Below are 27,691 nucleotides of genomic sequence, written 5' to 3'. Positions count from 1 at the left end.
AAGAAAGCAAGTTGGATAAAATGAGATATCTGCAACATAACTTAGATGCTCAATGGCATTTAATGACAATATCACATTCAACCAAGGTGCTCCTATGAATAGAAAAACTCACAATCAACATTATTGAAAAAAAAAAAAAAAACTTCAAATGTCGTTGACCTCAAAAGCATCTCCCTTGTGTTTTAATCACTCATTATGAGAACTAGGGGTTTTAATTCATCCTGTTGATTGAACCCATTGAAGTGTAAAAAACAAAACGGCCAGCCCCTGTTTAGAAGAAATTCCATAAACTCACATTGAGGGACAAGATCATCAAAGTTTCTCATATCTGATTAACAATACACCATACCCTCATTTGCTCTCATCCGGAAATCTTAAAAAAACATAATCTACCCGCAAGCACCATAGCATCTCACTATTGAGAGCGCAAGCATTATTTAATTCAACCAAAAAAATTTCAAGGGTTTTAACTATTGGAAAGGCCATAGACACTGGTGATGCATTACGAGGGTCAACCCTAATCCAACACCGAATAGATACAAAGAAAGAACCAATCTCTGAAAACACCTGAAAATTATACTTAACCCACTGAAGAAGGTGCTCCTATGGATCCTGAAACTCTCAATCAACATTAGGAATTCTCCAAATATCGACCTCAAAATCATCCCCCTTTAGGGACTCCATTTATTTATTTATTATTATTATTTTTTTTATTGGCAAGCCTGTTTTAAATGAGATCAGTAACTCTTTTAGAGGGTTAAGGCAGACCCACACCGGTTACATTGAAGGACCCTAGCCCGAAGGCTTACATTGCCCGAAGGCTCATCAACCCCGAAAGGTCTCGCCGATGCGCCATTTTGAGTAGACCCAACCGCCTCCACCTTGTCCATGAAGACTTGCTTTTGCTCTTCGGTCCACCCATCATAGCAGCACCTTTGTCTCTAGCCCGAAGGCTCGCTTGGCCCAAAGGCCCATCACATAATTACACAAGAAATAAATCCCAACCAACACTTGGTGAGATTCGAGCTTGCAACCTCTCCCATGAGGAGAGGGGTACACAATCAATTGAGCTAGAAGCTCTTGTTTTAGGGACTCTAATCACTCATTACGAGAGCTAGGGTTCCCCTCATCTACACAAGTAAATGTTTCCATTAATAGTTGCCACAAATTAAGTAAATTATTTGTTTTCTCCATACTATAATATCAACAAAAAAAAATCACCATATAATACATGTATATAAACTACACTACGTGGTCCATCAAAACAGAGAAGTTCCAACAACAAAACAAAAACACCAAAATATTGAGGACACTAACACATAATTATAATATCATAGGGAAGTGGCTGGACTAATTGGCATTTAAATAAGTGAACTGAAGTTAAACCAAGAACCACGTGGAGGTAACCAACAGCACCATTAGCAAAGAATTAGATCCACTTTTTTTACTTGAAATGAGGCATCTGCAACACAACAATAGAGCATATCTCTTTGAAAAACTTAATCTGATATGGTCAGGATTACAAGATGGGATTCAATTCAACTAAGGATTACATATACATGGTATTCAACCAGAGTTATACGGTCCTTAAAATCTCTCCAAACGCTAGAAAGTTGATAAATTTATAGGGAATCAAAGTCAAAGAAAGAAGGCCAACTATTAGGGCTACAGCTCAGTTCTCATATGTAAGTCATCAAGAAATTTGTGATGCACAGCAAGCACGTTATGGAAGAAATGTGTAATCAAGTGGACTCTAAAAGACTTGACATCAAGGTGTAGAAAAAAACACTTCAGTTACCAAGAAATGGAAACCAGTACCAAGTAAAATGCAAAAACAGCGCATTTTGTAGTGATTAGACTTTGCTATGAGTGACTCATTGTTCTTCTTACAGAAAAGGCTTCTAGACCTGGCAAAGGCTGACATTCAAAAAGCAAATGAGTGCAATGGACATCGTCAAAATCAGCATACAAGAGACCAAACATATGAACAGGAAGACTGAAAATGAATAATGTCTATCAGTGTTATTAATAAAATTGGATGCTCTATTATGCTTAAACAACTGATACAAAGTGGTCAGGATCAAGAAGCATGAACTGCTAAATGCTAATTGGCCTAAGGCACAAGAGCATAATAGTATACCATTCATGATTTAGTAATCTCCCTTGGAACCATAATTATCTATGAACTATAAATAAAGGAAGCAACTAAAGTTTGTTACATAGCTGATTCTAAAATATGCACACCAAGATTGGCGAGTGTGGAATCACACCCCGTAATCTGTGATAGGCAATTTGCAATATCCAATCTAGAGAATAATCTGTGAAAGGCAATTTGCAATATCCAATCTAGAGAAGACATCATCATCATGTTAATTGGAGTAGGTTAACGAAATAAACCCCTGTTCAGAGGAATATCCATTAACTTGCATCGTTTGAGACTATCAAAATCTATGACCATTTCCTTCAAGTTTGACTCACTTACTATAGCAAGAATACCAGAATACCAGGGAATGATTACAAAGGATACTAACTTAATAATTTATCTATCGAAATAGGTTTTCCTCTTTCCAAGTAGAACATCCTCAGTGTCGAGGTCTACAGTGTCGAAAGCTAACTAACTAACACAAAGAATAATTATTAGCTGAGAGAGACAACAGAAACCTTACGATTTAGAAAATATCACGATCACAGTGTCACTGATTAAACAAGACAAACAACACCTTTAGGGGATGTCCGTTGGAAATTGTCAACAATGCTGCATTTTCCCCAATTTTGTGGTGCAATACATCACCAAATCACAACACAGAGAACTGATTATGCAAGTCAGAGCAAACTGATGAGATCACAATTTTTTGAGAATGATACACCAATTTGATTTGTCATAAAACTTATCAAGTATGACTGCATTTTCTATGCCGGAAACTAACCTGCAAAAGACAGGATGGACAGAACACCCATGTTAGAGCTCAGTGTATGATTTTTTTATTTTATCTTTTTTTCCAGGTAGAAATCAGAGAATGAGTATGATTGCTAGACAAGAAAAGAATGGAGAGGGGTATAAAGTATAAATCGGTGAATCACAGAAAAAAGTCTGTGGGGATTTTACTCTATCTCACTTTTGTTTGATAAGCTAGGCTTAAACGAGAAACTCCCAGTTGCACTAATTTGTGCAATATGGACGTAGGTATTTTCTGGACACATTGGATAAGTGTGAGTAGCTCAACAAATTCAACCAACTCTAAGCAGTGTCCTGACATTCTTCTCACGATAGACATTGTGGAATCCTCAGACTTCTCATATGAAAGGGACAGAAGGCACTCCAGGGACTAAGACTATACAAAGGTGGGGTAAGCTGAAAAAAAGACCAAATGAGTTTTTCGACTATCTGGCTGCTAAACTTTTATTTGTTACTCACTGAAGAAATGTCAAACAAAGCCATGGATAATGGATTTCTCTTCACCGGACAAAACTATACTATGTCGAACATGCCCAGAAGACCGTGTAAGTAGTTAATATATCTAGGTACCTTCATTTCTTCTTATTCTAATTATAATCCATAGAGAAAATGATGTATCACCCAACATGTATTTAGTTATTTACCTTTCAAGCTCTCCCTCCATGAAGACATGGTAATAACGGTTATAAACAACAGCACCCTTTTTCTCATCTTTTTTTGCCAGCCCATTTGCAAGAGCACAAGCAGAGTGGCCAGTGATTTCAGCACGGTGATAAGGTAAGTGCCATGGCACAAAATATTCCTGTTGGTTTCCTTTAATGCTTCTAGTTCCCCAACCCTCTGAAGTACTTCCCATTTCAGAAGTCGCATGAGCATCCATTTCCAATTTATCCTCAGACTGCTCTGCAATAACTTTTAATCTGTTTCCAGAACAATTATCCTCCGTTTCTGGGATGCTTTGTAGCGTCAGGGTCGAAGGACTACGTACTCGGGGGCTGCCTGGTCCGACCCATTCCTCCAATTTGTGAGTAAGAGGAGTCCACTTGGTAACTAAAGCGCTGTCCTCCTGCTCGACAGCCCAAACTGTAATCAGAACCAGGCCACCCTTCCGCACGACTCGAATCAACTCTTGTATAGCTTTTCTTCTCCTACTTTCTGTGCTTAGATGATGCAATACAGCTATAGAGATTGCGGCATCACCAAAGGCAGTTCTGTAAGGAAGAATAACAGCATCCGCGACCAAAACTTCATGCCCTCTTCCAGCACATATATTTATCAAAGAAGGGCTTATGTCACAACCGACGTAAAAGCAATCAGGATTTAGTCCTAGGTACTTCCCATTTCCACATCCTGCATCCAAGACGAGAGATCCCTCTGGTAGGGAATTCAAAAATGTAGAAACTTTTGGCCACTTGGCAAATCGAGTGGAGCTGAAATGGGGAGCAATGGCATCATAAACATGATGAACATACTTCTTTTCTATCTCAGGTGTGGACTGAACACTTGAGTAGCACTTTTGGTCTGTCGTCACTTTCATTGATAACGAGAGAGCCTCTGATACACATGGAGGCAAGATAGAAGCAGCTTCTGCCATTGTAATACAGCCTTTCTTCTGTAGATGAACACTATTAAAAACGAAATGTGTTCTTCTTGTGACAGAAACAACCATTAAAGGCTGGAAACGAAACTTAAATAAATACTATTCACCATAACCTGCATAACAAAAAGAAACATTTACAAAAAGTTTCAACATATCATTTTTAAGTATTGAAGAAAATCTCCCATCGAAATCTACTGTTTCATTGCCTTGATGGATATATTTTTTTTCTCTAAGATATTTCATCAAACAATCAGAATCTATAAGTATATTTATTTAAGTGTGTGAGAGAGAAACTTACGAGTCTGAAGTGGAGAGAGAGAGAGAATGTAGATTTATGGGAGAGAGAGTGATTGATTATTAAGTTGGGGAGCTGGCGGCTATTTTCGCTTGGCTCGGTCCATTCGACCCGGAACTTTGGAATTCCGACAAGTTGAAATTCCGTGCTACGCGGCAAGAGAGGGAGAACCGTGGGCCGGGTCTGACATTAATTGGGCCTTGATGAGCAAAAAGCCTGTTAATAATTCTAGTCTTGAATATTGCAAATTTGACCACGTTTCAGTTGTCTTATTGTTGTTTTTACAAAATATATTTATACATACAGGGGAGTGGTTCTACTTGTACGTCCGTGTTGATTGATGTTTAACGGCTAGTGTTTGGAAACTTGAATAAAATATCTAGGATATTTTGTTTTTTGTTTTTGAGTGTAAAATTTTGCATGGTCCACGCTGTTTCGTCTATTTATTATTATAATAATAATAGTTTCAATTGGGTTTTTGAAATTTTTGAGTTCATGGAAGGATGATTATTACTTGATGTTATGGGTATTATTATAGATTTGGAAAAAAGATATTATGTTGCATAGGTTATGTTATTATTTTGGTTACTGACAGTCTGACAGCACTTTTTGATGGGGATGGCATTATTTGTTTGCAGATCAAATCCTATTTTCTCTTCAACAGAGTGACGGAGGTGGGGGCCGTGTGGATTTGGCTTATTTGTAATCTTGAATCTGTGGCAGAAAGTTATAGACAAAAGAATCTAAGAAATGTGGTTAATGAAAAGTACGAGTTGTGGATATGCCACTGCCACTTTTATGCGTAAGTGGAATGTGATCGCTCAAAAGGGTCGTGACTTTAGTTCCTATCAGCACTTGCCCATGTGATGTTGTTGGTTGCGGTTGCACTGTGTTTAGATACCCTTTAAGGTACAATGAGGTATTTCTGTTGACTTAAAAGCTATTGGTGTGGTGCCTTCATGTAGTTATCACTCACTTTCTATCCATGGAAAAACATTCGGTTTTAACGAGGTCCTGTAAAGCGGTATTCTATTATTGGAAGATATACGAGAAACCATTGAGGGAAAGTGTCCTACAAGAGTCACACTAGGAAAATGAAACTAACTGCTCCTCGTTGTACATGCTTCTGAATGCAAGACTGGTTAGATAGGAGAAATTAAGATGTAGAGGAACACCCAACTGATTGTCAATAGACTGTGCTCAATATCGCTGCAAAAACATGCAGATAAAATGAAAAAATTAAGTATGATATGTCGAAAAATATATAATATTCTCTGTTATTAGCAGCTACGTTGCCTAACTGTCCCATCCGATGGATGCCCTGACGAGAATATCTTCTTTTGGATCTTTTTGGAGCCAAGTATTGCAGAAAGTTTTGTTCTGGCCCACGTGCCTGGCCATTGAAATGTATCTATGCTGAAGAGGACAATTTTTTTTTGAATGAAACATAGAATTGATGACATTTTATATACAGCATTGACATGGAAACCCGTCTTACCTTAAACTGCTCGACATTTTTTTGCACTGAGAAAATTTGGGGGCTAGAATTTGGAAACAATGCATCACATTCAACTAGCTTCATCCTTCTGCATGGGTCCTGCTTTGTTATTGCCGGGTTCAATGCAAACAAGGTACTCCTAGAACTTTTCTAGAACTCTGAGAATCTTTGAAGATAGCTTTCAATGTATTAACGACGATCACCCACTGTTGAATGATTGTAGTTTGTTCTTCCTGGAGGAGAGACTGGTTGCTTCTCCCACTGGAAAGCGTTCCATTAGAACTGGTAATATGCTTTGGTATTCAGTTCTTTTTTTTCTTCTAGTTGTTTTTTGTTTTTGTTGTTGTTGTTTTTTTTTGTTCCCTTTGAGTGATTTCTCTTGAGTTTCATATAACATGAGAGTAATTTGAAGCTAAAGTTTCAGCCCTTGTTATGCTGTCAACTAAATGAGTCTGTGTCTGATATCATTTCCATTTAATTTCCTTACAGTTTGCCGATCAAAAGTTCCCCGTAATATGAATATGGAGAGACTTCGAAATGAGTATTTGTTTGCGAAGGTCGGTGCTTCTATCTCCATTCAAGGTGCCCATCTGTTCGGGATTAATGCTTTATTGTTGTTGGTGGTGTGTGTATGTTAAGTGCGTGTGGTGTGTTTTAAGTGCGACCTATCCCTACTGTTCTCAGAGATTCGACGCTTAATCTATATGTAGTACAGTAGAGGTGTGGTTGCACATGCTTCCTCCATTTGTCTACAATCCCAATGCCTGAAAGTTAATGTTTCGGATTTGTTTAGTGATATATAGACAACGATTTGAAGCTCAATAATGTGTGTGTGTGTCGAGGCATTTCATAGAAATTAAATATTTGAAGCTGTTATGGGAAGTTTGTATATGAAAAAAAATTGTTGCTATTAGAAATTAAGAATCTTGGTTAAGTACTTGAGCATCCATGTCTTTCATAACATCTGTTTTAAAAATTGAATTTAGGAATTGAGAAGTAACCGCTTTAGTCAGGAGAGAGGTATTTGTGATACGGTGTGCAAATTGATTTTTCTGTCTGAAGGGTGTCAATGTTAAATCACAATATTATTGTTATGTAGGATGTACTTGACAATTGACATGGTAGGTGAGGGCGTGGGGCTGTTGTACATATGATAACGGGGTTCGGTTGTATATCGAAGTAAGATATGAACTACATAAAATGACTCAAGTGCGTCTTGGAATAAAAGTATAATTCATATCAATCTGTGGCTCGTGTATGACCCTCACGTGTGCGCATATGCACACACATACAATGTAAGAGTGTAAGGTCATGCACCTGCCGTGTGTACGCATATGCATGCGCTTGAAGTGTCAGATTTACTAAGCTCAGATATCTAATGTGGTTTCAAAGAAAGGGAGTCCCACTGTTACAGGCACATATCCACTAATGCACGCACTCAGTATGTTTGAGTTATTATGTTTTTGTGTATGTGTATGTGTATAAATTATATGTTCTTTAATCATTTTTTATTTTCTTATTCATATTGACTATAAGCCAGATCTGTGAGCTAGAGTTTGAACATATACAAAAGCACCCAGATGCAAAGTTGATCAGCCTTGGGGTTGGTGATACAACAGAACCTATACCAGACATCATAACATTGGCTATGGCTGAGGTCAGTGGCTCTGAAATCTAAACGTGTGCATTGACGCACAACTACATGGCACTCAAAAATAATGTCATTCCACTTTGCAATTTGCTTTAGTCTATTAGTTTTGATTCAGGAAAGCATTCTCTGTTTTTGCAGCATTCACGTTCTTTGTCAACTGCTAAAGGTTATAAAGGATATGGCACGGAGCAAGGCAACAAGGTATTGTAGTGCTTCTAGGTTGTGTCCTTCTTTTTTCCTTTCTTAGGGGGTTCAATACTCTTATCCGTTTCCTGGACAGGTTTCTTTCTTAATGACGCGTAATTTCCTTCTTTTCCTGTTCGTACAGTTTCCATGGTTTTGGTATAGCCCCAATGTTTGCGTCTGCTCTTGTTCAGTGTCTTGTTTCAGTCATTGGATACAATAGATATTAATTGGCTCAACACAGTTGGTGGACTGTTATTGGCCAAGCTAGCCATAACCTCCTAAAATGTGTGCAACTTGTGCTTTAAAAGTAAAATCTCAATCCGCTGGGTTCAGGAGCTGATCCTTCTCAAGTCTCAGCTCCCAAAATTTGGTTTCCTGTTTCTAATTCATTTTTTGGTGGTTAGTACGTAATGACATTTGAGTCCACGTTAGGAAAAAATAAAATAAAAAGAGATGATATATTAGTTGGCAGATTCATATGAGAATATTTGGTGTCGTAATTCAGAAGAAAATGGCACAGAACATATGCATGTACTACTGATTTGCGCATGCACCTTCATATTTTCCTGTATTATTTCTTTGAAATAAATGACCAACTAATAAATATCCTGCCCTTTTATTAAATACTTTTATTTTTATATATTTATTTATTTATTTTTAAATTTACATGTATCAATCTGTGATTGAGAAAGGTAGTTTAGATCTATGATATTTTGTTTAGTTCTTCTCAAGGAATGGTAATGAACAAATAGATCAAAGAGAAAGTTCGCCATAATCAACGTCAAATTTGACTTAGATAAAGTACTTACAAGAATGTAGCTCATAGGAAACCTATGAATTTTAAAATAGAGGATGCTTGAATTTTAAAATAGATTTAAAAACCCAGGACCTCGCTTGATCCCACTCGTGCTCACTCACGTTGTGGATCTGTAGGTGGACATTTATAGTGATAGTTTAGCCAGACTTTGTTGTTAGGGGTCTCCATATCTACGGAACTCATTGGTGAAGACTGGCAAATGATTGTTCTTTGTGCCATAGGTTACGCGACAAGATAACCACTGCTGTGCAGTAAGCCTACTCATCTTGTAACTCATACCAGTGCATCATTCATCGTTCTCTTACATGCTAGAACTGAAATTGTGTAATTTATTGGAGAAATTCTAGGAGAGCATGTTTATTGCACCCAGCATTTGCAAATTCAGGAGAGTCGTATGTACTTATTTGTAGTTAAATAAATAAGGAGCTGTGAAATTCTCATTCACCCAAACAGTAGGAACCATAGCTCCAGCTCTGAAATCACGATTTACTCAGTGAATCCGTTGGTAATCTGCGGCTCTGCACTTTGTCATATGGGAAACCGTAGTCTTTCAAATTCTCGAACAAAGTTTGAGTAAGCTATTCAATGCTTTGATACAAATTTTAGTATTAAAGAATTCCTATCTGATGGAAGAGAGAGGAATGTATCAGCCTTGTGTGCTCTTACCATCAAACAAGCGATGTTCAACTATTTGGAAGTTTTTTAGTGGATCCCCTTTTTTGCAACATTCTTGAGGTTTGGTTATTTTATAATCATCGCCACTGAGAAATTGTCAAAGTGAAAACACAACTGGCCCCCACATGGGTTAGGACGATATCTGACCATTTAAATAGTTTTACTTTCTTAGAGATTGGGGTTAAAATTGAGATGTAACTTGGACCCTTATTTTGATCTGTATGTATACTAGTATACTGTGATACAGTGATGGAACTCGCTCGCGAACCCTTACCGGATTTTACAAAGGAAGATGCTAAGCAAGAGAAGAATGAGAGGGGAGAGAGAGGTTGCAGGAGTGGGGGTTGGAGAGGAAGACAAAGAAGCCCCTCTGAAGACAGACAGTTGGACAAGAAAGGGACAGATATTCTTCACGCCCTCCAAATCCAAAGAATACTCGCAATGTTAAAGAGAGCATTTAATGTGGATTAACACTGGATTAGGTATATGTAAATATATGTATGCCTATAGTGGTCATCGGCACGGCCGTTCGAGCGCTCATTTGCCTTCAATCAATAATTATGTAAGGCGCTGTCACACTCCCGCTCCATGCTCTGGGGAATGAGATTCTGACACAAACATAAGAAACAGGTATTCCTGAGAACTGTGTTGGAATTCTCATTGTTTTCATCTTTGAGCTGTTGTGACAGAATGTGAGATGAGAAACGTCTGATAATACTGGTTTTTAGCCAAGCAATTTTTTTTTACTTTTCAATAGTTGAAGATTCCTAGAGATTAATCAGAAGATTACTGTCTCTAAAGATGAGGAGAAAAATGACTATATTCAGAATTGGTTCTTACTGTGTGAACTTGATATGCAGAATGAAAAATGACTATAAAATCTTTAGTGGAATTCCAGTAGAATCTTGTGTGAACCTGTTATTTGAATTCATTGTTTTCCCATTTTTTGATTCTTTTCTCATCCATTTTGTGCATTTTTCATAAATATATTTTATGTATTTCTGGTCTCTGTGGATTCACTTCTTAAATGTTGTGGAAGGATGTCTGACTTCTATTTTTACATATCAGGCATTAAGGAAGATGATTGTTGAATCAATATATAGGACTCTTGGGATAAAAGATAACGAAGTTTTTGTTTCAGATGGTGCTCAGGGTGACATTTCACGCATCCAGGTATTTAACAGTCGCAGTTAATTTTTTTGCAAAGGCTTATTACAGTCTTGAGTTCTTAGTAGTATGTGATGCTATCTCAATCCAAGCTATTGGGCCAGGTAGTAATGATCTTGAATTTGAACTGTATGATATCCTTTTTTACTATACCTAGTGCTACACACTGGTTTGGGAGGGGAACTAATAGCCTGGCTATGACATCAGTTTTCATTAGTAGTTGACGGATTTAAGACTTGGCCTAGTTTTAGCAACTTCTCACGATCTCAAAGTTTGTTTGCATATAAGTGAAATATGATTTCACTTAAATGCTGGCTAACGCTGTTGTCTATATTAACATGCATGAAAGACGAATGTTAAGCCATTAATTAAACTTTCTTTTTCCCCACCAGCTGCTTCTGGGATCCAATGTCACGACAGCTGTGCAGGACCCATCCTTTCCGGTAATGTCGTGAGGACTTTTCTCTCTTTCCTTTGCTCCGCGAGATGGACTTGATAACAGTTTCTGCAATGTCATTTGTTTTAAACAATTATCACATTGAACAAATTTATACTAGACCACCTGCACCGTCCCTTGTGTTTTCAGTTTTCCTTTGTAAGTTTGCCCATTCCTACTCATGAGTCATCATGCAGTTGACCATTTAGTCAAGTATTTTGTATTAGTAAGTTTTAATTCGCTGGTTGTGGGACCCATTGATAGATGAGCTTTCCTTGTTTGGCTTATTTACTATTGTTGATTAGGAATCCAGAACAGTATCAGTGCTTTGCATGTGCTTTAGAGAAGTTGAAAGGTCGGGATAATTAGTAAATTTTCGGTGCACGCTTAACCAGTAATGATCTAAATTGAACTCATTCAAGATATGGGAAAGAAATTTGTTAATGGAATAAGACAGGGAACTTGAATAAAGTTGTTGTTGTTGGTGTTGTGTGGTGGTGGTGTTGGTGTTGGTGGTGGTGGTGGTGGTGGTGGTGGTATTGGTGTTGGTGTTGGTGTTGGTGGTTGTTGGTGTTGTTTGTTGGTGTTGTTGGTGTTGGTGTGGTGGTGGTGGTGGTGTTGGTGTTATTGTTGTTGTTGTTGTTGTTGTTTTTTTTTTTTTTTTTCTTTGATTGGTCAAGTTTGAATTAGACTGGAAATTGGTAATTTTTTTTAACAAACTTGAATCAACTGGGTTGACGCATGATGCAAAATGATGCCATGCTTGGTTTATGAAATTAGGGTTTAAAAAGGAAATTTGGAAAGTACAAAGTGTAATAACCGATAACTTTGTTGTAGATGGAAAAAATCAAATAATGTAGTGAATTTTTTAAATTATATACTCGGGCTTAAGTAATTTGACTCTGGTTATAGTAGCTTGGGTTAATTCCCCCCCATTTTATATACATGTTTAGACTAAACCCCCCATTTTATGATTCCTTAGACATAAACCCCCATTCTGTTTTCTCTCCATCACACCAACGCCAATATTTTACTTAATATCCTAACTACCCTTGTTGTGTTTAGTGTAAGCTATGACACAAAAGTTGTTTTTAGAAAACAAAAAAAAAAAAAAAAAAACAAAAAGAAAAGGGGAATTTTGACTTAACCCCCAGAGTTTGGTAGCGTTTTGACTAAACCCCCAATTTTAAAAATCATTTGAGTTTGCCCCCCACTCCGTCAATTTTGTGTGTAATAGACGTTCGTACTTTACATATTGACCATTTTGCCCTTTTTGAAAAAAGAACAACAATTTTTTTTTTTTTTTTTTTTTTTTTTTTAAAACAAATCAAATTTGAGGTTTACTATTAGTTAGTGTAAAACCCCCAAACATCAATATGCTATTTGCATAAACCCCCCAAAAAATAGGGGAATTGGATTCGAAAAGCATCCTCGTCAGCTCTTAGCAGTCTAAAGTGTTGTTCAATGCGTATTTCTTGAAGGACCTTACTGGACACTTGTTGAAGCACCTTAAAGCAATTGAAATCGTAGATTCCCGTCGAGTTGCAGATGAGGATGAATTACACACTGTGAGATATTTACTTGAGAACGCCATTTCCTTGAAGAAAATGAAAATTGCATACCACCTTAGCGTTAAAGAGGATGTCAACTTTCGGATGCTGATTGCTGAGTCATTGTTGAAATTCGCCAAGGGTTCTCCTAATGCAGTAATTGAGTTCTCCTAAATCTTGACAGGTGAGTATCGTAGTCTGCTTCCTATCCCTCCCTCTTGTAGCACCCACTTAATAATGTTGAAGTAGTTTCTGATCTTATAGATAACTGTACTAATTGGGATCACAAGACAGTCAAGCATGCACAAGCTTACTTGGGATCCGTTCAGACTTACTCAATCTTCATAGATTGAAGTCACATTGATAGAATTTATATGGCATCCGTTCAGGCTTACTCAAAAACCCATTATGTTTCAATGATTACACCTTTTATTTCACCAACAGATTATCCCAAATCACACTCACTTTGTCTGTGATTTTTCCGGCCCCAGGGGAGTTTACTCGACCCATTCCCCAGTCTCCTGCACTACTCAAGTAAGTGTGCAACTCCGTATGAGGACCTCCTTCCCTTCTGGCCACTCTCCATTCACACGGTTATCAAAGCGGATGAGGAAGGGTAGGCATAAGGTACCACGAGCCCTCTGTCCCACACATCTATCCAGAAGCAAGTGTAGTTCACCGATTCCACACATTGTCTGCCTTTCAACAGAAACATTTCTCTTAACTGTAGTAGGCGAGCAGGTAAACTATATGGGCTGTTTCCAGAGGCTTTCTTTAAAGCATCAAAACTAAGTCTTTCACTGGCAGTCCCGGGAAAGTTGTCTCGACCTGGCCAAAAAATGCAATTTCGACTCATCAAGATTCAATCTATTTGTGGGGTGTCCGACGTCAACCTCGCAATCGTCTTCCTGCACTTTCAGGCGAGAAATAGTAGAAAGTAAAGTTCAGTAAAGGAAGAAAGTCAGACTCACCTCGAGTACTACCAACACAGGATTCGCTAACACTCAATTTGGAATATTCACTGACTTAGTTGAGTTGAATTGTTTATTTGGAAATTAACTAGTGGCTTCATTTCCGTGAAACAATTTTTAACTTCTGGAAGTATAATGATGATAATACTTTCCCTAGATGTGGGGAACTGGTGATCCCTCTGAATCTACTTTTCATGCAGTAGTTATTTTCACCTATTAGAAATCGTAAACCTGAAAATTGGGTGGTTTATGCAAATAGCATATTGACGTTTGGGGGGGTTTACACTAACTAATAGTAAACCTCAAACTTGATTTGTTTTAAAAAAAAAAAAAAAAAAAGTGTTGTTCTTTTTTCAGAAAGGGCAAAATGGTCAATATGTAAAGTACAAACGTTTGCACAAAATTGACGGAGTGGGGGGCAAACTCAAATGATTTTTAAAATGGGGGGTTTAGTCAAAACGCTACCAAACTCTGGGGGGTTAAGTCAAAATTCGCCAAAAGAAAAAAAAAAACTCTAATTGCACAAGCTCTGAGTTCCCATCGTTCTTCCTCTCCATCGCATCATCTTGCCATTTGCTCCTTTGAAACACAAAACAGCAATCATTTTTTATGGCTTACTTAGTGGTTTACTTAGTGGTTCATGTAAGATGTCTCCATTTTTGCATTTGGAACTCTCACATTATCATGATTAATGGGCTCAAGAAAGTATTTGATGGCTTCTTAGAGTACATTCAATTTTATGTATGACATCATACGTGACATCAATATAACACTCTTAATTAAGTTGGAGTATATAGATTCTGTGTATTCCATATTTGAATATAAATAATCTATAAGCTTCAATTGGAAGGAGAGTTTGAGTATGTGATTTGTGTTTGCTGTCATGAATATATTATATCACTGGTCATCATTTGACCCGTCTGGCCTGTTATATGTGAGAATTCTACAAATGATACATCGAAGGCTTTCTTTCATAATTCATTAGTAATCTTTAAGCGTTATTTGGGTATAGAATTGCCACACCCAGTCTATCTAAGACACTAAACTTGTCATTTGTTGAATCAGTTACATGTGTCAATCCAGTATTAGGTAGTAATGTCAACAAAAGCCTCTAACAAACTTCAAATTTGATTTAAGTAAGTTATTTTTTGTATAATCAAAGTCATTATTAAACACAAGTTCATAGTAACCTGGTGAGTTACTGCTCTGGAGTTCCCTCAGATGAGACTTTTAGCATAGTTGGAATTTTCATTTCTGTAGCTAGGTTACTCCAAGTTCTCGCCTGTGATTTGTCTGTTACAGTGTAGATGTCAACACATTTGTAGAGTTAGTGTACAGTACTCAACAGTAGATAAATAGGTTTGGTCTATAATTGGAGGAAATACAACCAGTGGTTGATTGTTTGCTTTGTAGTATATGTGACTTTCTGTGAGGTTACATCAGAAAGGGGGTGATAACTTTGGTAGTATTCTAATGTTCATAGTTGGTTGGCGGAACTTATCTATAGCATGATCATATTAGAAGTGGTGAATTGGCCGACAATTCTGTTGCGTTCTCTATTTTATGCAGTGTATGCAATCATTATTTTTTTGTTAAATGTTCATGTTTGTGAATGATTGTTGTTTGTTCCCTGGGATTTAGTGTAGTGGATGGAATTGTCGGAGGTAGCAAATTTACATGAGTTTGTGCACTAAACAAAACAAGGGCAGTTAGGGTATTAAGTAAAATATTGACGTTGTGTGATGGGGAGAAAACAGAATGGGGGTTTATGTCTAAGGAATCATAAAATGGGGGGTTTAGTCTAAACATGTATATAAAATGGGGGGTTTAGTCTAATTCCCTAGTAGCTTTAACTATTCCCTTCCAACAGGTATAACAATTCACTAGATCAATTTGGTGGGTCAAAATTTTGGCTAGTTTTAAGAATTGGGAAGGCTGTCCCATTCTCGTCTGTGCCACATACTCTAGGGGTTTAGGCTGTTAGGGTTGAGTTTTACCTTTTCTTTATCTTTACTTATTTATTTATCTATTTTTTAAAATTTGGTTCTATAGTTTATTGTATATTAATCTTACAGAAGTTTCATGGTGTATTTAGCATCTAATGGTGCATAACAATTCCCTACTTGAGTGATTTTGAAGAAAGTTTAGTACATGAATCCTCCCTCAAATGCGCAAAACTTGTGCACCGGGCATGGAAACTATTTGATAGTATAGATCCTTTGGCCCTTTTTTGGGGATGTTTATCTAATAATAGCAACAGTATTTCAATTACCGACAGCGAACTTGCATGTGAAGGATTTGTTTCCCCTCTTTTTTTCTGTTTTCCTGTAAGCTGGGTCGTCTGATATATGTAATATGGTTTCTGGTAAAGCAGGTATATGTAGATTCAAGTGTTATAATGGGTCAGACTGGTGAATTTAAAGAGAAAACTAGGAAGTATGAGAACATAGAGTATATGAAATGTGGACCTGAGAATGGATTCTTTCCCGACTTATCAACTACTTCACGAACGGATGTAATTTTCTTCTGCTCTCCAAACAACCCAACTGGTTATGCTGCAACAAAGAATCAGTTGAAGGAATTGGTGGAGTTCGCAAGGAAAAATGGTTCAATTATTATTTATGACTCTGCATATGCTGCTTTCATATCAGATGACTGCCCAAAATCAATCTTTGAAATTGCAGGTGCCAGAGAGGTATGTTTCAGCATGAATCAGCTTGCTGTCTTCTGGAAATCTTTACACAAATTCTCTGACACTAAACACTTGAAAATAATATTTTTCCCCACTATGATTCTGTTGAGACACTTTGATCATTGATATTTACAATATTACCTGCTATTAGCCTTTAGAAATCATTTTCTAGACACTTTGATCATTGATAGTTTCTAGAAAACTAGAAAATGACTTCTCTTTCTAGAAATCATTGATATTTACAATATTACCTGCTATTAGACACTTGATCATTGATATTTGTCATGTATCATAAATCATCTGCTATAAGATAAAAATTCTTTCATTCTACGATCAATGTATGCATGCATATTTAAACTGTTTGCTGGATATATTTGAGATTGTTTAGTATTTGTTCTACCTAGGTAATACCTACATTAAACCCAGTAAGAAGTGATCTACCGTTTTATCTTTCTATGAAGAGCCCCTAGAAGCTCGAACTTTATTATTGTGTTTAATGTTCTCTCATATACTTTAGTCGTCATCTGGAAAGAATTTCACTTAAAGTTAAGTAGGACCTATGATTAGCATGTTTATGCATACATTTTAATTTATTTGCTATATATTGCGTTGTTGTCATCGTCATCGTCATCGTCATCGTCATCGTCATCGTCATCGTCGTCGTCATAGGAATATGTTTTCTTTTTCTTGGTTGGAATACAAATATGTATTTTGCTCAATTGAGTAAAGTATTTTTTCTTCAGATTGTTAATGTTATAATGAATGTTCATTATGACATGAAGCTGGATAAGAGTAGATTTTGGTCGAAAACATCTCTTAGTCACAATGAAATATTGTTACATTAATGAATGTTCATTTTTGTTTTTATAATAACTAAAATTGCGTAATAAATAAGTAACATTAACCTACAAAATTCTTGTACGAAAGGTTGGGACCTACGTCTTAGGATGAAAAAATTGTTAAGGTGTTTTATTGTCTTCCTCTCCACAAGAGGGAGTGATATGTTCCAATTGTGATCTTCAACTTTGGGATAACTAAGGAATATTGAAATGTTTGTTAAGATATGGAGGGGCGCCATGGAAGACCTTATTGACGATGGGTTTGAAAGATATAAAGATAAGCGTGGATTGAAGAATTATCTAGTGGTTAATATGATGATCGCATTTGATTATCTTTTATGTATTTTTTTTTGGAGAATGGAAAATGCGTTTGATTCAGGTTAGCGTTTCATATAGTTATAATTTGTTTCTTCAACAATATTTGATATGCAATGAAATGAAAGAATTTTGTGATTGATATTCTACATGAGTTATTGGTCTAGATTAATTTTGTAGCTATTATTTGTCAAAAAGTTTTCCAAAACCCACAAATATGCACGTTTCTAAACTACTCATTAGGTATTGAAAAATTTAGTATGTGGGTCTTTTTATATGTGGGCATGTGTCCACACAATTTTTTTTTTTTTTGATAAAGTGTCCACACAAATTAATCATAATTAGTTTGAGAGTTTTAGTTTTAATAGGAAAGTAAATAAGGTAGAGTTTCATTGCTAGATTTTAAGGAAATGGAAAAGAAAAATTAAACTAAAATATTGGGGAAAAAAATAGTTCGTGAGATTTTTCCCCTCTTCCTTATTTTCCCTCTTCCTGACTAATTTTCCATCCTTTTATTCTTTGTCTTAACAAAAAATATAGTATATATTGAAGAGGAAAAAAAATCGAAAAAGAACTTCCATTAAAATGTTTATATATTGTCTAAAATAAGAAAAATAAAACTTCAATACCCAAACTAAAGAAAAAGAACGAGAAAAAAATGCAATGACAAAAAAATTAGATAAATATTCTATTATCGATGATAACTATCATGTCCAAAATCGTGGGAGGCAATTCTTTTCACTTTGATCAAAATCATGCATTTTCTAAACAAACTAGATAAATGTCACAATTTTTTCTTATTTTTTTCTCAATATTTTACGTTCCTATTAAAGCTAAAACTCTCACTAACTATAGTTAATTTGTGTGGACACATGGCAACATACTATTTGACCCACATGCTCACATACAAAAAGACTCACATACTAAATTTTTCGCATTAGGTATGTTTAGGCATGGTTTATGAAGAAACTATAAAAATACTCAACTTTTGCGGTTTTGGCTCTCATGGGGGGGATTTGATGTTTGTACTGTATCTATCATCCCTTAAACCAAACCAAACAATGTGACTTCATATTTTTCACTTCCATGTAATAAAACTACAAAGTTAATGGATTATTAGAATTTGGCTTGCCTGAAAAGAAAAATAAAAGCTTTTGATAATCATTACCATCATACGAAAAAATCATTTATTTATGGGATTATCCACATTGATTTACCATATGTACCAATTGGCCTAACACTCTTCAAGTAACAACGCTTTCACTCGGGAAACTTATTGTATAAAACTAGATTTTCTCATGTGCAAAATGCATTTTCTTATAGAACTTTAGTGAGAATAGTTGGTAAAATTTCTTGAAAAGCGTTTCAAGCAACCAAATTGGGGGTGTCGGGAATATTTTATGCATATTAAACATAGAAATATCACCTATTACATGTATGCTAACTTCTTTTATAGAAGGTAACTGTTGAGATTATTTCACCCTAATTGCTAGTGTGTCCAGCCTATGTTCTCACCTTGAATCTCTTTTCATATTCTCTCATATACATTGAATTTTCCCCTCTACATACATAAGTTTGAGCTTATGAAGAATTTGACAATTTGACATTAACCACTATCCTCTTTCTATTGTTGATCTTGAATATTTTGTTTTGTTATTTGTTTTAGGGAAACCATTGTCACTTTCTTGAATGTAGTTCCATGGAGACTCCTAGTTTGATTATTTACGTACTTAAAAGGTTTTGTCTTGCAATCAATCAAGTCGAGGTTTTCAATGCGTATATTTTGGTATGATATATCTATTTTTTTTCATGTCTAAAAGAACACCTTTTGTATTAGTGAAGAATTAGTGCGAGAGAAAAAAATTAGGACTTGCACTTATTACTAATGATGCACCTATTGGAAGAGGGGGGTTAGTTTTTGAGAACAAAGGAGGGCAATGGAAACGTGTGAAGAATTTTATTAAAAATAAAGATTTAGATGTTAAAACATAATAACCTAGTAGGTGAGATGAGTAGATGACATACAATAGATAGGACTGGAAAAATTCATGTGGCGGATTCTGATCCCCCATTCTGATTTTCTGACCTTATTTTTTATATATTTTTCTTTTCTTTTTTAATCTTTTCCAAGAAAATTTTCATGAGAACGTTTTGACACCGACTTGGTTTTTTCACACACACATTGATATTACTCGAGATTAATACCTTCAACCTTGTTAAAACTTGTTTCCTTTTAAAATTCCTAATTCATTGCTCCTAAACATTTGTGATGAGTGGAGAGGCTCATGAACTTTTCTACTATATTGCAAGGACTTAAACTTGCATGTGGGACTATACTAACCATCTCAGCACGCCACCTCACGTGTGGCATTAAGTCTAACACATGTTCAACATACTTGGTTGACGTGAAATAAACTGGCCTTTTGGGCCAAATACAATAAGCTGTTCTGATACCATCTTAAAAGTTAAGAGCATTCAACTAAAAACTTTTATACTATACTTTAAGGCCTTACACATCCCATGTAGACGATATTAAACATCTCACCAAATGCTTCCCAATTGTGAGAACATATTGATATTAGAAGACTAGTAAGCTCAGGCTCCAGAATTGATGACTCTTCTGCATGCCTCCTTTTGGCTGTATTGGAATCTTCCTTGTCAGCTGAAATTAACATCACATCAAGGTACAGTCAGAGGAATTTCGTATGTATATTCAATTTAATTGGCGTAGTTGGGGCTTAAAAGCATTATATCATGTCAGAAAAGTTAGTGTATATTGTAGAACATGGTGCACAGTCAATCAGTTTGTTTGTAGTGAAACAACATCGATCAGTTCATCAATATATTTAAGAAACGAAAGGATAACTTGTTACTGAAATGAACAAATCTTGACTTATCTGAGTAATAAGCCGTGATAGCAACTTGAAAGGACTTAGTTTTAGAAATGAAACTGTTATGATCCCCATTTCCGTTAGCCCTCACAACAAAATTAATCTTAACAAATTACCACCTCAAGAACTGTCCTGTTTTTTTATTTTTTTGCTAAAAGGGTGATTTATAGATGATGAAAATAAAGGTTACAAAAAATAGTATTTTACAAGCTGGTCTATGGACTGCGTGTCCATGACAATAACATCATATCTAGACTACTAAGTGAACCTCTAGTAGGTTACATTAGGGTCTTCAAGCTTTTGCAAGAAGGGAGGCCTGCCTGTCCACAATCTCGTAGTTCCAATTGGCATAGAGCAACCTTCCTTAGCTCATGCATCTGCTCTATAGTTGACTTCTCTATGCTAACTTGTGATATTGATCCAAGCTGCTCGAGATTTTATTTTATTCCATGTACTCCTCAAGAAATGTCCTAGCAAGCTTAGTTTGTTGATGTATATTACAGGTAAGATTACTAGCTACTCAACTATAGACATGTTCAGGAGTTTTAAATGAGATTTTGCTTTGCATAATGTATCACGGAAAAGCTAAATCCACAGTTAGGAAGAAGTGATCTCTATCCTCTGTGGTGTGGCCTTTTTCCATCAGTGTTACAGGAGAGACAAACCTTACTCAGTATTTACACTTTAAACAACAGTCAAGAAACTCTCCACTTATCTAAACTGGCATGTAGCATAAATACCTAAAATAAAAGTTTTACCTTGTTGCTGTTAATCCTTTTAAGTTACATGAGTTCATTTTTGGGGTGCATCCATAAAAAACTGTTTATGGAATTATTTTGCAATCTGAAATCATTTGAACATAATGGAATTCCCAAGCAATGATTCAAGTTGAAAATATCTAGATTTAGTTTTGATGGTTGCAGAAGTCAGGTCAATGTGTGTGTTTCACAGATGCTATAGGACTTGATATATTCATTAGGTATTCCTAAGACCCCTGGTAATTGTAAATTTGATACTACTAGATTTGATTTGCTCTAGGTGAGGTAGATCATCAATCGGTAATATTGGTAGTAACCATGCATATAGCTTATATGCTACCTTCGGCATTTCTGACCGGCTGTTAATCTAGGTTCGCAGCCGATATTAGTATTGTTCAATTGATTAAACGATTCCTGTTTGCCTAGTGGGAAAAGTGAAAAATGAACATATACAAGTTATGTCATCATGTTTGATGCTCAAGGACTCCACCTGCTTTTGTTACCAAGAGATTTTGCCTCTGTTTTGTATTTTGATGTCCTTTATCTGTGATAGGTGGCCATAGAGATCTCATCCTTCTCCAAATTTGCTGGTTTCACTGGTGTCCGCCTTGGTTGGACTGTGGTCCCTGAAGAGCTAGTGTTCGCAAATGGATATCCTGTCATCAAGGACTTCAACCGCATTATCTGCACCTGCTTTAATGGTGCGTCCAATATTGCTCAGGCTGGTGGCCTGGCTTGCCTTTCCACGGAAGGTTCTATGGTTAGTTCAGATCTCATTATACTTTTTTCATGATTGGTAAACTATGTAGATGTAACTCCTTTTGATTGATCAATGTCGGTATTTTCATTTCAGGCCATACAAGGTGTTATTAACTTCTATAAAGAAAACTCGAAAATTTTAAAGAAGGCGTTTGAGTCGCTTGGTCTGAAAGTATATGGTGGCAAGAATGCACCTTATATTTGGGTACATTTTCCAGGTTCAAATTCTTGGGAGGTATTCACTCAGATTCTTGAGAGAAAAGATATCCTTACAATTCCTGGTACGGGTTTTGGTCCTGGTGGTGATGAATTTATCAGAGTTAGCTCATTTGGACATAGAGATCGCATACTGGAAGCTTCAAGGAGGTTGAGACACTTCACGCTTTACTAGAACAGGTATGTTATTGAAACTTCACCCCTTTCTCCATTTTCAATTGAAAAACTCATATAGATTGTATAGTTACTATAACACATACGTAGTGAACTCTAAAATATCTATGTAGGCTACAATATTATTCATGGATTTTGAATGTTTGTTTGTTCTTCCCTTCAATTTTGGCACTTTAAATAGTTACAGAACAGGCATGTAATAGTTATATAATGGTGATCATCACATCTGACCTTTGGCCATCCGAGATATGTGAAGAGTGCTTTAGTTGTTATTGTATGACCCACAGATGCATAACAGCACAACGCTGTCGAATAAGTGAGATTTGCAGATTATCAAGTTTTCTAGCACCTGGAAAAGGAACAGTGACCTTTTGGAATTTAGACTTTTTGTAGACTTTTATGGTGTCCATAAAAAAGAGTCCTGTTATTGACGGACTCCATTTTGTGTTGGGCAGACCCGGCCCAATTTGGGGTCTGTAATTGTGTTGGGCGCAACCTAGAGTGTTGGGCAGACCATCACCAAAGGCCGAACAAAAAAAACTGGACATAATCAGTTACAACTTCATTCGTAACCAGTCTTCATTCCAGCCTTCGTCCCAACCTTCATCTCCATTACAACCAACCTTCATCCCAACCAAATTGTGTGAATTTCTTCGCCCTCTCGATATCTGTTGACATTTGAATTGGCTCCCAATACCGTCTTGTGTTCTCCCTCTCGAAAAAAGATTGATGCTACAATTTAGTGTATCTAAGAACTAGTTTTAGCTTCTAAGTGTTATCTCCATGGAAGAATTGAAACCAATCAAGAGTATTGATTATTGGCGGAAGTGTTGTTGGTGCGTATACTATTACTTAGTCCAAACGGCCCAGCTAGATCAATTCTTCAAATCACAAAAACGACTGTATGGGGAAGCATTCAATTATTTTGAGTGACTCAGTGAAGTCGTATTCTGTATTTCCAGACGACCCGTCAGTGCCACCCCAATGCCAAATTTCCATAAGTATTTGAATGACTTCGTGATGTCGCTTTATACTACTCCTCGACGACTTGGTGATGCCGCTCGCTTTATACTACTGTACTCCCAAAGGACTTGGTGATGTCGCTTTATACTACTCCCAGACGACTTGGTGATGCCGCTCGCTTTATATTACTGTACTCCCATACTACTCCCGATTTCATCTTCTAATACGTGGAGCAACACTGAAGTAGAAGTTTTTAATCTATTATCAAACACTTTACCGTGTTATTCAATACACGCCACCCATGGTTAGTTAGTTCGGTGGTGGTGAAGTACGTTAAGCAGGTTTGGAACTTTGTAGACGAGCCATTGATGGTTGTTTTGGATCCTCGTGGGATAGTTTCCTCCACAGATGCAATTAGTATGGTTTTTATCTGGGGTAGTGTGGCTTATCCCTTTGCGACTTGGAGGGAAGAACAGCTCTGGCAAGATGCAAATTGGAGTTTAAGTTGGTAAGAGGAAACCTGGTGCAATTGTCAGTAACATAATAGCAGCCAATAGCTCGAGAAAAATTAAGTGGATACCTCTCTTTACAAGATATATATTTCTTTTGGCTTCGGTTGGAGAGTATCCAAAGATCAAAACTCCAACTAGGAAAGTCGACAGATAATTCTGTAGCTTTTTGTGGTATCATTGACGAGTTGTGATGACAACAAGAATGGCTGGGCACTACTAGGGCAAGGATCATCACCAGATACGGTACAGTCTCATGGAAGTGACCTTATTAAATGCTAAGTCTTTTTCCAGTGTGGGTGAGAAAAATAGAGAAGCTTTTTTTTTTTCTTCGATAAACATAGAGAAGCTTGGGTTCTTGGGTGCATTGAGAACTGCTCTTGATAGGCAGTCATGTAATTGTTCAAGATCGCACACGGAGTTAATAACAGCTCATAGTCATTTTCAAATCAATTTACTTGCTTCACAACTCCTTCGAAACTTAAAGTTCAGGTGTAATGGAAAGTGATATTGCTTTCAAATGATGAACCAGCGGAATGTGCCAACAATGTACATTGCGCACAACTCAATCAAATTCATTTGAACCAATTTCATTTGAACCAATTGCATTTCACGCGACGTTTACTTGAAATTCGAAAGGCCTCCAATTCTTATTGATTTCACCCAAATATACCAAAAATGGGGAGATAACATGAGAAATAACCAATTCTCCAAAAAAGTTTTTATTAAGAGAAGAGAAAGGCTATAAAAGGTTGGCAACAGGTTAACTTTATTTAGTACCCAACACAAATTATGATTTTTAGGTCAATGACAAATTTGTAATAATTTTTTTTGGGGTCCTCCCAACACAAAATGGAGGTGCCCATAGCGACTACCTTAAAAAATGAATCAGTCCATGATGAAGCCGGTGATACAGGTGCTAGAAAAAATTAATAGTTATACTGTACTAGCAGTATTGTTTTTAGTTGTTATTAAGTAGGTGCAAGCGAAGGATTAAGGACGCCGGAGGCTTCACAATGCACCAAGTTTAAACTTTTTATTTATTTCAATTCAGAAACTCCTCATTCCTTGTCAATAAAAAAAAAAAATGTTGTACTTTATCCAAAAATAATAATAATAATTGTTGTAAGTTAAAGCTATTTGGACCGCTTCGACGTTATTGCTGCTGAAGAAGTGAGTGAGATCCTTGCTGCTGAAGAACAAAGGCATTAAGTCTAAATTACAGACAATATAACGATATTCCAAACTGATTTCGCCAATCTAACATGTGAAAGTTCCTTTACAAATGCGCATGTACTTTTCCACAGATATGTAGTATACTCGTATCTAATTTTTTTTGACATACATGTCCTTTTCATCTTCGTTCCATACCCACATGTTTGTATACTTTTACCAGCAGGTACCTGAGTTTCTATTCGGTGTGTTTATGCTTGATTTACATATTTGCAATTTTTAACCACTCAACTTTATAGCTGAAATAACTGCACTTTTTAAACTAATTGTTAATGGGAATTGTTTCAAATATATAAATTGGACATTCCTTGAAAATTGTTCACTGGAGATTGGTGGGTTTGGACGTTTGGTGCCATTTCTGCATTTAAACAGAGTAGACAAGCTTACCAAATTAGCTACTCTCAGACAGGATTCAAATAACTTTAGTTGCTCACTTGCTCTGTTGGTCACATGAGACAAGTACGCAACCAATTTAATAATTTATTACGCAAGTGTAACACACCTGAATTGGCACAATAACAAGGCGACATGTCACCCCACTACACTACGTCTTATCCAGAATCTCACGTGGCAGTATTGTGGTCCTATCACCCAATGGTAGACAACAAGAGAACCACTTGTGAAAGTGGCGTCACATTATATTTAAACAGATCCTAAGCCGCCAATAAAGTTGTGGGTTTCAATATTAGATGGAATTGGCTACTTTTTATGTAATAGAGTTTGAAATCCGTTGATGTTAATGTAGAACATTATTAGGAATTATGTTTATATTTAATATTCGGATAGTTTTTACTGAAAAGTTTCATTTCTGAGAGGTTCACAAATGTATGTGAAGAAAAAAAGGTTGTGTACGAGCGTGACTGTGTGTGTTGGGGGCCTGGGGATGGGGGGTGTCAATAGTCTGCGAAGAATTTGAAAATTTTAGAGAGATAAATTCTACTAAAGCGACTTGTGAAAATTAGTACAACTCAGATTAATCACGCAATGAATCTAAAATTTAGCGGCATTGAATGGCTCCATTTCCCTTGATTTATTTTCCAGTTCCCCGTAAAAGGAAAAAAAGATAATTAAAAAAGAGTCAAAAGATTAGTGCATGGATCCAGTATACCTAATTGTAGTTCAGGACCAGATGCTCTAATCTCAATCGCAATCAATAAAATTTAAAGTTAAACAATTCACTTATAAGAGTTAAGACACCCGCACACTTGTGTCAACTTGCTCAACAAGGCAATACCATTCCTATAAATTCCCCCCTCCTGCTCTTTGGGACACAATTGTTTTGTATATCGATTATAATCTTAGCGCGCTGATAATAGTTTTTGTTTAGTTTCCAGCTATGTCTTCAGTGGGATTTAGTTTTGCTCAAGTTGATTTGAAGAGAAAACAACAAAAAGAGAGGATGAGAAGAATGGAGGAAGGAAAAAAGGAAGTTGACAATGGTTGTGAAGATAAACAGGAACCTGCAGCAGGTTCTTGTTTATTCAGCAAAGTTGCAAAGATCCATCCTAATGGTACTTCTGCATCGAAGTCCAGCACTGAATAAGATGAAGATGTCCATCTCAAGTGATTTAAGGAAAAATGTTATATAGCAATGCATGCATGGTTGACTGGTTGTTTATATTTAAATTGTGATAGTACTAGCTTTGTTACGTAGTGTACCTCCTGCAAAAAAAAGAAAAAGAAAAAGAAAAATGAAATAACTGTGCTGTATTCTGCTAGTGTTTTCGCACACTATTTTACTTTTCTCCATGTAAATTCGAGTTTTATGTGAAATAAATAAAACCCTTGCTTGGTGCCTTGGTTGCTCCCAATGTCTCGATCGGGAACTCCTTTTTTTTTTTTGGGGTTTTTTTTTGGTGGCAAGCGAGGTTGTTAAGGGGTCTTTTAGTTCACCAGGCCTTAGTCTATAAGTATCAAGATAGATCACGATAAAAATAGTAGAAAAACTGCTCGACAAAGCAAATGAACGGTTAAAACAGTAGCACCCAGTCAGGTGCCAACTAGCAAAATTGGTAAAACCCTCTGGATGAAGATACTAGAGGTTTGAAGTTCGATCCCCGCCGCACCAATGAGATACTGATTTCATTTAAAAACAGACTTACCAATCAAAAAACAAAAATAGTAGCGCCCTAATTGCCTAATGTACCTACACTCTTAATTCGAATGTGATGCATGTAGAAAAAAGAAACAAAAAGAATCCCACCATAAATTTGATCTCCGTGCTAAAAAAAATGCCTCAAATGGTTGCATTGACGTGGTAATTAAGGTAAGTCCAATTAAGTGTGGACAGCAGTAAGTGTCTTCTAGCTTAGTTGGTAAAACCTTTGGGTGATGATACTAGAGGTATGGGGTTCGAACTCCGTGCCTTCTAGTTTAGTTGGTAAGATCTCTTTAAAAACAGGCTTGCCCACACATTCGGTAAGTGACTTCTAGTTTAGTTGGTAAGATCTCTTTAAAAACAGGCTAACAGCAGAGATCGAAAATGGTGGCTAGGTGCCACATTGCCATTTTAGAGTTTAGACCATTCAACTCAAAAGGAA

General features: G+C 36.5%; 2 protein-coding genes across 11 annotated transcripts in view; one reads left to right on the top strand and one right to left on the bottom strand.

Moving 5' to 3' along the window:
- Positions 1-5,060, bottom strand: part of LOC147502386 (S-adenosyl-L-methionine-dependent methyltransferases superfamily protein) — a 90,709-nt gene extending 85,649 nt beyond the window's left edge. The window contains exons 1-5 of one of the 6 annotated variants that reach the window (XR_015221690.1): positions 4,855-4,997; positions 3,601-4,669; positions 2,667-2,927; positions 1,819-1,917; positions 652-1,130 (exon numbers count right to left, since the gene is read on the bottom strand). Coding sequence is in view for 1 of the 6 variants with exons in the window: in XM_086607205.1 (XP_086463331.1) it covers positions 2,843-2,927; positions 3,601-4,625 (1,110 nt within the window). In the remaining 5 variants the exon portion in view is untranslated. The other 5 variants (XR_015221691.1, XR_015221693.1, XR_015221689.1 and 2 more) reach the window with 5 other exon arrangements.
- A 62-nt stretch (positions 5,061-5,122) lies between these two features.
- LOC147502385 (aminotransferase ALD1, chloroplastic-like) lies at positions 5,123-26,948 on the top strand. 5 transcript variants are annotated; one of them, XM_086607200.1, is made up of 11 exons: positions 5,123-6,482; positions 6,573-6,634; positions 6,839-6,906; positions 7,890-8,006; positions 8,139-8,201; positions 10,747-10,851; positions 11,238-11,288; positions 16,177-16,497; positions 21,851-22,057; positions 22,151-22,452; positions 26,479-26,948. In XM_086607200.1, the coding sequence occupies exons 1-10, from the start codon at positions 6,409-6,411 to the stop codon at positions 22,445-22,447; spliced, it is 1,365 nt and encodes a 454-aa protein (XP_086463326.1). In that variant the 5' UTR covers positions 5,123-6,408; the 3' UTR covers positions 22,448-22,452; positions 26,479-26,948. The 5 variants fall into 5 exon arrangements, with proteins under 5 accessions (XP_086463326.1, XP_086463329.1, XP_086463327.1 ...); XM_086607199.1 differs by having other exon boundaries at positions 5,128-5,760; positions 6,326-6,482; positions 22,151-26,948; XM_086607203.1 differs by having other exon boundaries at positions 6,839-6,931; positions 22,151-26,948.
- The last annotated feature ends 743 nt before the right edge of the window (positions 26,949-27,691 follow it).

The sequence above is a fragment of the Coptis chinensis genome, chromosome 4, assembly GCF_015680905.1.
Source record: "Coptis chinensis isolate HL-2020 chromosome 4, ASM1568090v1, whole genome shotgun sequence".
NCBI lineage: Eukaryota > Viridiplantae > Streptophyta > Magnoliopsida > Ranunculales > Ranunculaceae > Coptis > Coptis chinensis.
The sequence above is the reverse complement of the archived record's forward strand: the minus strand, read 5'-3'. Positions and strand labels throughout refer to the sequence as shown.

Coding starts and splice junctions, on each gene's coding strand:
- LOC147502385 (XM_086607200.1), top strand. CDS start 6,409: ATGCATCACATTCAACTAGCTTCATCCTTCTGCATGGGTCCTGCTTTG. Junction 6,483..6,572: donor CCGGGTTCAATGCAAACAAG/GTACTCCTAGAA, acceptor GAATGATTGTAG/TTTGTTCTTCCTGGAGGAGA. Junction 10,852..11,237: donor GTGACATTTCACGCATCCAG/GTATTTAACAGT, acceptor TTTCCCCACCAG/CTGCTTCTGGGATCCAATGT.